The 10098-nt window shown below is 43.1% G+C and overlaps 1 protein-coding gene across 1 annotated transcript in view; it reads right to left on the reverse strand.

The window, feature by feature from the left end:
• The window catches only part of COL3A1 (collagen type III alpha 1 chain), a 73053-nt gene extending 64348 nt beyond the window's left edge, over nucleotides 1–8705 (reverse strand). Inside the window, exon 1 of the mRNA XM_064158034.1 lies at nucleotides 8478–8705. Coding sequence (XP_064014104.1) covers nucleotides 8478–8556 — 79 coding nt within the window. The 5' untranslated portion in view covers nucleotides 8557–8705. The remainder of the gene's footprint in view (nucleotides 1–8477) is intronic.
• Nucleotides 8706–10098: the final 1393 nt, after the last annotated feature.

Genomic DNA, 10098 nt, shown 5'->3' on the forward strand with positions numbered 1-10098 from the left:
TCTTTGAGATCCCTTCCAACCTAAGCCATTCTATGATTTGATGATTCAATCTCCTCATGCAGTACTTGCGTGACCCAAAGCAAGACAACAATGCACAGCCGTGGTTAAAGGAGGCCTCATTTTCATTCTCATTCTGATAGTTATGTTTAAATGAAGGGTTTGACATAAATGAGGGAAAATGGATGCAGTCTCTTAGCTAATGTGAAAGGAATCTCTTCTGCTGTACTTCCACTAAACAAAGCCAGAAGTCCCAGAGCTGAAGTTTATCCAAACTAAAGCCAACAAGCGCTTGTTGTTGGAGGGGGTTATATCATGTTTTCCATTGTCGGTTTGACACGGAACAGGCAGAGGCTTCCATTTTGCAAATTCAAAGACAGGAAGGTTGCCTCTGAAGGGAAAATAAATAAATAAACCCCCAGCTTGGAAACAGGTTTGGTTTTCTCGAAGCAAAATGGAGAGAACCTTTTGTATGAAATAAAAGGTGAGGATAAATAATGACTTCTGGAAAATAGGAAGGAAAAAGATCATTTACCATGGCTCTGCATGAAAGATGTATTGTTTTACAGACACTGGTGGCACTCATTCATCCTTGGACCCTTCCAGCACTTAAGGTATCACAGAATCATAGAATCAAGCAGGTTGGAAGAGACCTCCATGATCATCCAGTCCAACCTGTCAGCCAGGTGGGATAAGCACACCTCGCTATCTTCCCTACACAAATAGAAGAGACATTCTGACTTCTGTAATGTGTACTTTTTCTGCTGCCTGTGGAGATTATCAGTTCATTAACCACAGTCAGGAGCAACTTGAGAGTTAATCCTCCTTTGAAACTGTCAGAAAGTTTCAAAGCAATGTGAGAAATAGTAGTGGCATGCTCCCTACACATAAATATGGGAGTCTTATTTCCCTTAAGGACACACTGCCTGACTGTCCTGAAAGGAGAAAGATCAGGAAATTCTGTAGGAATTCCTTACAGGTTTTTTTTTTTGCAAAGACAGAGTAGCTCTTACCATGGGAGCCATAGAGAGGAGAGAAAATAAAGCTTCACAAATACATTGAGAAAGAAAAGAAAGAAAAACAAAGAGAGGAAAGAAAATCCACAGAGGAGTAATTGTCCTGCAGCAGTAACTAAACCAGAGCATTGGTTCCTATACCTAGCAGCAGCAAGGCCATGGGAAGCCAACTGTGGCAATCATCACATGGCATCTCTGTGACAGAGGTTACATCACTGCGTGTAGCACAGCCCTGAAGAGCCTTCTCTTAAGAGGAATCCTCTGGCTCTCCTGAGATGGAGTTGGACAGCATGCTAAGGGTCAAGGGCTGCAGCATTCTTCTTCACTCACCCACACTTCCTTTAATAAGCCTGACCTGAAGGCACAGAAGCAAACAACACTGCTTGCATCACTCCTGGAGAAGGAATGATGTCTGTGGCCAGCTCTCCTCCTGTACAGGATATTCTATCACACATGTGTTAGAGAAGTAGACTGGTGGACTATTGCAGCAGGTAAAATGGTGACACTAGAATTTTTGTTTCATTTTGGGTTGGCTATCAGCTTCCAGAAACCAAAATCAGAACATCTTTAAACTGTGGACATACAGTTTTATGAACTCTAAACCACAGTGAAATTGTGCTACTATAATCTACCAAGCTGTGGCAGAGAGAATGAGCTAAACATTTTCATGTTGAATCAGAAAAGATTCTAGTCTATCTTTTCCAAATTTGGGGTTTGGGTTTTGAAGAAGAGAAGGCTTTGAGGAGACCTTGTAGTAACATTCCAGTATCTGAAGGAAGCCTACAGGAGGACTGTGGAAGGACTATTTACTAGGTCTTGTAATGACAGGATGAGAAGTAATGGGTTTAAACTGGCAGAGGGGAGATTTAAACTAGATATTGCAAAGAAGTTCTTTCCAGTGAGGGTGGTGAGACACTGGCACAGGGTTGCCCAGGGAGGTTTGTGGCTGCTCCCTCCCTGGAGGTGTTCAAGACTAGATTGGATGAGGCCTTGAGTGACCTGTTCTGTGGGAAGGGTTGGAACTAGATGTCTTTGCAGTCCCTTCCAACCTAAACCATTCTATGATTGTATAATTCTATGATTAATGGACATGACCATTCCATTAATTGCCAGTTCTGTGAGTTTTCACAAATGATGACTTCTAACCAACAAATACAACTTGCAACAGTGACAGCAGCTGTGACCTATGCTTTTCCCCAACCAAAAAACCTACCCTGGAAAACATCAGAGCAATGGAGCTTTCACAGTGCCTGCTAGCTTGGGAAAAAACACTTTGTTATTGCTTCCCCCCTACCCACAGGATGAACTTTCAACTCTGAAGAGATTGCCTTTGACAGCTTGCATCGTTTCTGTCACTGACCTACCAGCATGCTTTCCCAAGCATTATGAAGCCAGGCTTCTCCCCATTTTCCTGCTCGTTCCTGATTAAAACTAGGTTTGAAACACATTACACGTAACTGGGGCATGACTAACAGATTCGTATCAGTGTGGTTCATTGACCAGTCCAGGCAACAAAAAACCTGATAGTAATCCCTTCCTTTCTTTCTCTTGAACACTGTTACAGGATCACAGGATGTCAGAGTTGGATGTGACCCAAAGAGATCATCGAGTCCAACTCCCTCTGCCCAGAGCAGAACCATACAATCTAGCTCAGGTCACACTGGAACACATCCAACAGCCATGAAAGTCTCCAGAGGAGATTCCACAGCCTCTCAGGAGAGCCTGTGCCAATGCTCTGTCACCCTTACAGTAAAGTTCTTCCTCTGTGAGGTGGAACCTCCTGTGCTGCAGCCTACATCCATTGCTTCTTGTCCCATCAATAGGGAGCAAGTGAGCAGAGCCTGTCCCCCCAGTCCTGACCTCCAGCTCTCAGATATTTATGAATATTTATTTAGTCCCCTCTCAGTCTTCTCTTCTCCAGACTAAGCAGCCCCAGGTCCTTCAGCCTCTCCTCATAAGGGAGTGCTCCAGTCCCCTAACCATCCTCGCAGCCCTCTGCTGAACCCTTTCCAGAAGATCCATGTCCCTCTTAAACTGGGGAGCCCAAAACTAAATGCAGTACTCAAGATAGGCTATCACCGTGGCAAAGTAGGGTGGGAGGAGAATCTGCCTTGATCTCCAGACACACTCTTCTTAGTGCACCCCAGGATCCCATTGGCCTTGTTTGGCCACCAGGGCACATTGCTGTCCCATAGTAACTTGTTATCCACCAGCACTCCCAGGTCCTCTCCACAGGGCTGCTCTCCAGCAGATCACCTCCCAGCCTGTCCTGGTGCAGTTTATGACTCCTCTCCAGGTGCAGGACTCTGCACTTGTCTTTGTTGAACCTCATTTGTATTAATTAAAGCTAACACACATATGGTTATGTAAGGCTGGCATCAGCTGAGATTTTGCAAGTAACACCTGGCTATTTCCAACCTCAAAACTCTGGCAGAAGCTGGAAGAGGAAACAGGATCTGCTTGTAACCTGCAGCACTAAGAGAGGAGCAAATAGAATGACTCTGGGGCATCAACAGTATTATCTGTGCCAGAGACAACCTTCTCCCTCTGCCTCTTCCCTTGCTAATGAATTAGTGGATGTTTCCAGCTCCACCCCCTCTATATATAAAAAAACAAAACAAAACAAACAACTCTGCATAGATTTGATTTCAAATCAGAAAACACCTCTGGAAAATAATGAAAATGATATACAATGTCCTCATTTTCCTAAGGCTGATGTCTTCCAGGGATGCGTGATCTAAAACGTGACTATGAAATTTGTCAGATTTCCAAGTACACACACACACACATATCTATGCATAATCTTTAGAGGTGGTGTATTCCCCAGGCTCTCATTTACCACAAGATTTCCAGATCAGAAAGGAATGTTTCAGTTTTCCTAAGCACAATCTTGCCTGCCATGTGCTTGGTGATAAACAGTTAGGACAAATGGAAGGGGAGCAGTAGATTCCTGATATCGATAGCTTCCCATGATCCAGGTTAGATAGGAGGGTGGAATTGTCTGCCGCACACAGACATGCATCATCTAATTTTATCTTCAAAAGTCTGGAGGGGATTTTTTCTGTTAGCAAAACCTTTGAGGAGAGATAGCTCAGTCACTGGTGTTATCCTCAAACTGGGCAGTTTATCACCAAAGAATGCAGATGTGCAGAGTTACAGACAAGTAAGTATCAGCCTGTCACTCTCACAAGTGTACTGTGACTACTCAGTACTCATCAGCTTCATCACCTCTCTAACCCTTTGCTGTTAACCACACAAGAAAGCAAAATAACTAAACCAAGCTTTTTACAACTTTCCCTAAAATCCATCCTTTGTTTCTGGGGGATCAGAAATAGATACTAGCACTAAAAGTCACTGCATGCTGACTCCTGAAACTTACCTGCGTTTCCTTTGGAAGATGGGGGTTTTGTTATTGAGAGTAATGCTCAGAGGGCTGGAGCACCTCCCCTTGTGAGACAGGCTATAAGAGTTGGGTCCCTTCAGCCTGGAGAAGAGAATACTTTGAGGGAGACCTTGATGTGGCCTTCCAGTATCTGAAGGAAGCCTACTGAGGGCTGGGGAGGAACTACTGACAAGATCTTGTACTGACAGGACGAGGAGCAATGGGTTTACACTGGTAGAGGAGAGATTTAAACTGGATGTTAGGCAGAAGTTCTTTCCAGTGAGGGTGGTGAGACACTGGCACAGGTTGCCCAGGGAGGCTGTGGCTGCTCCCTCCCTGGAGGTGGTCAAGTGCAGGTTGGATGAGGCCTTGAGTGACCTGTTCTAGTGGGAGGTGTCTTTGGCCTCTGGCGGGGGGGGTTGGAAACTGGATGATCTTTGAGGTCCCTTCCAAACTAAACCATTCTATGATTCTATGGTTCTAATGTAAAGGTCATTGCAAGGAAGACACTTAATTACAGTGGAGCCAAAACATCATTTGTAATAGTGAAGCAGGGATACTGGCTCTGCTCTCACACTGCTTTTAGAGCAGATCTGATGACTTCAGTGAAGTTCCTCAAGGACTATGAGGTATGAGAAATGCCATGCTTCTTGGTGACTGAGATGTCCTTTAACCATATCAGAAACAGCTGAGCCTGGCCCAAATCCATCTGACCTCCCTTTTGGCATCAAAGAGACAGGGCTGTGCACATGCTTCCTTTGAAGATGGAGAAAATTGGTCAGATAGGCACAGGCTGGCTTAACCAAAACTTGTGTTGCTTCTGGGGTAGCCTCCTTGATTGCTTCTACAAACTCAAGATAAATAGGATTAATGTTGGTTTGTATAAGGCTGGTAAAGGCCTGCATAACTCATGCTGGGTGAGAGGAGGATGGATTTCATTAAGAAAAGAAATTTCTAAGTTCTTACATTTTTTGATAGTATCATATACAGGAAGTAAAGCTGCCTTCAAATCATAAAATCATACAATCAAAGAAGGGCTTAGGTTGGAAGGAACCTTAGGCATCATCTACTCCAACCATCCTGGCATGGATCTGGATGTCTGCCAACTATAAACTCAACTGCTCAAAGCCTAATCTGACCTGGCCTTGAACACTCCCAGGGAGGAATCATCCACAAGCTCTCTGGGCAGCCTATCCCAGAGTCTTACCATCCTCATACTGAAAACCTTTTTCCTAAGATTCAGTCTAATCCTACTCTCCCTCAGCTTCAAACCATCCCCCCTTGTCCTATTGCTGGACATCTGTATGAAAAGTCCCTCTGCTGCCTTCCTGTAGGAGAACTGAGTGTGTACTGCTGGAATCTAATGCACCACCTTCATGCCATGTCAGCCACCAGGAGGCATTTTAACACAAACAGGTTCAGGGCTTTCTATAGCCTTGCACTAACCTGACACACATCAGAAAGTCTGAATTGTGTCACGGCTACTTCATTTGCAGGCTAAAAGCATCCTAGTGGGTTACTGGGACACAAAGCCACAGAAAATTCCTCCTTCCGCGGTATCCAGATCTCAAGCTTTTAAAGAAGTTCAACCTGAGGCTTAACTTAAATCTCTGTTTCTAGCTTTAACAGAGAGACAAAGAAACACATAGCCCAGAGGTAGATCTGATTATCCTAAACTTAGTGTATACCAAGCAGTTTCCTTAATATCTTGCCAAGTCTTGTCTCTTGGCAGACTGTCTCAAGGAAACTTTTATACTGACTTGCATTTGATACTAACCATTTTTTACCATGTCTGGAAATTTTCTTTCAAACTGTGGAAAATTTGGCTTCCCAGTCATTGCTGCCATGCACATGAATTAATGATGCTAGCAACACACCTCTCCAATTATTTCTTTTCAACCCCTCCAGTTATATTATTATTCTTATGAGAAAAGCATTTTCAAATGTGAGGAAAGGAACATTCCAAAGAGAGGACAGCATCTGATGTTTTGAGAGACAGCCAGTGTTTTTTCAGTCCCTCTGTGTAACCTTGTCCCTATAAGTAGTATGGAAGTTAGCCCAGCAAGGAAATGTTACTACACCATGAAACAGGAATGTGGAGGAGAGATGAGAATACTCCCTCACACTTCGTTTGTGTATTGTTCTTCTACCCCAAATTTACCATTTCTTGAGTCAAATGTGTGCTGAACATCAGGATAAAACTACAGTGAGGGAAAGAGATCTGGCATTCAGGGGGAATTTGATTAGTGGGAGAAATAACACCAATATTCTTTCTCTGTATGCTGGATCATCACTTGCATATATATGTATCAATATAGATAATGCATATGAAATATAGTCTATATATGTACATAGTATTTGCTGCTGTGAGAAGGGAAACTTCACAGCATGAATTTTGCTGACATTTTGTAGTATTTTCTTGAATTACCGCAGAGGTAGCTTATATGCAGGAAAAGCAGAAGCAGAAAAGCATCAGTTCACAGTACCTTATGTTTGTTCTCATGATGCCTTCACATGCTTTTTCTCTTCTAAAATACTTTACAAGGCTCAGCCTATGCCTCTGCCAGGTGAGGGGAGGCTGCTCTTTGGGCAAGCTGCTGTGGCAGAGGATTTGCTCATGCACAGAGCCCCCTGAGCTTCAGCTGCTCTACTGCCGACAGCCTGCTGGTGGACTCAAGGCCACCTCCCCTCGGCAGAGATGCCTTTACAGGTATGTTGAAGCAGATAGATTTGCCATGAAATTGGCTGAAGGAATCGTTTCCATGATTTGTATCACACAGAATAGGGTGAGGTGTGGTTTCAAAGGCATTTGGCTTTCCTTTGCTGCACTGCAGTTCATTCGGCTGCTGCTTATCAAGCTGTTTGGAATGTTATTCGTTGCCTCCATGTGGGAATAAATACACTGCAGATGATAAAATGTCAGAGTACTCTCCTGGCTACATTTGCAGCATAGAAATTAAGTTCAGTTGCTTTTACACAAACACTTATTGCTGCTTAAGAGAGACTTGCTTGCTGGGCAGCTGCCACTTCAGAAGGACACTAGTCTTCCCTAGGCTACGTGTCTGATTTGCTTGCCCCATGAGGAAACCTCCAATAATTCAAGGTCCACTGCAGATCTTTCATATTAGCAGAAAAGAAGAATGTTTTATGTGAAGGGAGGTCTGGTTTACAACATCTGGCAAGCAGGAACAGAGCACATCCAAAAAAGGTCAGCTGTACTTGCGGAATGTCTTCTATGTAATTTAAATACTCATACCACACTTATCTTCACTCAAAGTTGGGCTATTGCATACAAAGTAATTTCCCCTCTCTCCCCCCACAAAAAAAGAAAAAAAAAAAATCCATGTTCCTCTGCCTTTTGGTGTTCTCATCCTCTGTAAACATGCACACGTGCTTGCACGGACTACCAGATACCATCAGCTGCTACTCAGTCCTGTGTAGGACCGAAACAGCAAACAGCCTGCAGATGTACGATTCAAACTATCTCAGCTCAGCAAATTAATGTACCCTCCTGCTTTCTGTCAAAGTTCAAAATCCTATCAGCTGACATATTTTCATATATTGCTCTTAAAAACTGTTCATCCAAACCAGGTAGAATTTTAAGCCTGTTTTTGGCAACCCCTGTGCTGCCAGTGGAAAACACACAGATACGAAGGAGGACTCCAAATGAAAAAAAGCTGGAAGCAAGGACTTATTCCTCGTGGTAAACGACTTCCCGGCAGCACAGAGCTCTCAGTTCAAATGTTGATCCAAGAGTTAAAAGGAACAGTTTGAAAACTCTCTGATGTCTGTGACAGGATAACAAGATAGAACAAGAACAAATTCAGCTAAGGCAGACCATGCTGTACAGTCCTTTCAACCGCAGAAAAGCAAAGCGAAGAGGAAAACTTGGAGGTGGCAATGCAAGCTCCTCAGCTTTCAGCTTCGGCACTGAATTATCTGCCTGCTTCATTTAATGAAGGAAGAGTGTCCTGGTGAGATTTGTGCATTTCTTACAAGCTATTAAACCCATTGGTGAAAATAAAAATAAAAATACCCCCCCCCCCCAATCCATGAAATCATAAGAAGCTTGTATTACTCACCATCCTGTTGTGCCAAGATAACCGAGGGTTGAAACACGGCAAGAATGAGCAAAGCTACTTTTTGCACAAAGCTCATCATGTCTAAATATTAGACATGAGACTCTCTGTGCAAAAATAAAAATGGGAGGGGGGGTGGGGGGAGAGAAAGAAAAGAAAAAAATCTATTCAAATTAGCAACATCGGTTGTTCCCTGCCCTTCCAGCACCGGGCCATGTACAGAACTCAGCCACAAGCATTCCCCAGCTTTGGCCTTAAATAGGAAAAAAATTGGCTTACTTTACTTTTCCACCCCCTTTACTGAAACATGAGAAGAGGACCCATCCCCTAACAGTAAATGAATGATTAATATTTCTCTTGGCTTTACAGGAGAAGAAAGTCAACTAAAGAAGACACACAGCACATCTGGAACTTTAAAGAAGACACACAGCACATCTGGAACTTTTTTATGAAATGCACACTGTGAGTGTGTGTGAGAGGAGTAGTTAGTGTGTGCTGCATGTCAGATACGTGCACATGGGAAAAAAACCAAAGGATTCCTGTAGGAAAGCCTCTGTGGAAAAGCATTTTTTTTATAAGTTAATTAGGAGTCAACGGCTCCAGCCCAAAGAGGACTTGAAATTCTTAGTGCTCCTTTACAAAGATAAAAGATGAATACCTAATGTGGCTGAGACAATCACTGAAGTGGAAGAGCAAACCTGGATGTTTCTGCTGGTAAGGAAACCAGAGGTAAGGAAAGGGAGACCTGAAAACCACAACATTTTGGTTCCACAGTGCTTTTCTCCTAATGTCTGCCTCACACCATAATTTTGTGAGACCTGGGGACAAAGCAAACCTGAAAAAAAAAAAAAAAAAGCCCCAAACCCAAAAACCTCAAACCGAAGAAAGCAAGGTCCCAAATCAGAAGCACTGATCTCTCAAAGGAAAACTTTTCAAATAATTCAGTTTGTTGCTGTCATTACAACATTTGAAAGGAATGCAGGACAAGTACCACTTTTTTTCTTTACCATGTTCTCCTCTAACTAGAAGGTACAGCAGGCAAAGACCTTGAGACTACTGATCCCTATCAAACCTACTTCTTTGTTCCACGTGAAACTTTACTGAAAACAGGATCAGGACACCCAGGACAGGACAAGAAGTACACTTTATTTCCAAATAAGAAAGTTTTGCTATGAATGCAGTGTTGCTTTAAGTACAAGTTTGGGAGACTCCAAAGGGAATACAGAAAGCTGTCACAGTGAGCATCTCTGCTAAGATCATGACCAAAACGGATTGCTACTCTCAGTCGATTAACTTGATCCAAGTCGTTAGCTGCAGGAGTGCTCATTCATTCGTTCTTAAGTGTTGCTGAGATTACAGTGACCCAGGGAGCCCTCCCTGTTAGTGACCCAGGGAACCATCCTTCCTATCGATAAATTGATTAGTGTCCTCAACTGTCATTCCAAAAAAGGGACACATATCTCTGAATGCATAGCAAAACAAAAGCAGCTTGATGCTATTTTTTTTTTTTTAATCTTTGGCCTCATATCAAAACTGATTTATCTGAAATTCATCTTCACTTAAACTGGAAAGATCTTTTCTGCAGTGGTGACCTTAGGGGAAAAATCTTGAAGCAAGTGCTAAG

The sequence above is a fragment of the Pogoniulus pusillus genome, chromosome 2 (genome assembly GCF_015220805.1).
Source record: "Pogoniulus pusillus isolate bPogPus1 chromosome 2, bPogPus1.pri, whole genome shotgun sequence".
Classification (NCBI taxonomy): domain Eukaryota; kingdom Metazoa; phylum Chordata; class Aves; order Piciformes; family Lybiidae; genus Pogoniulus; species Pogoniulus pusillus.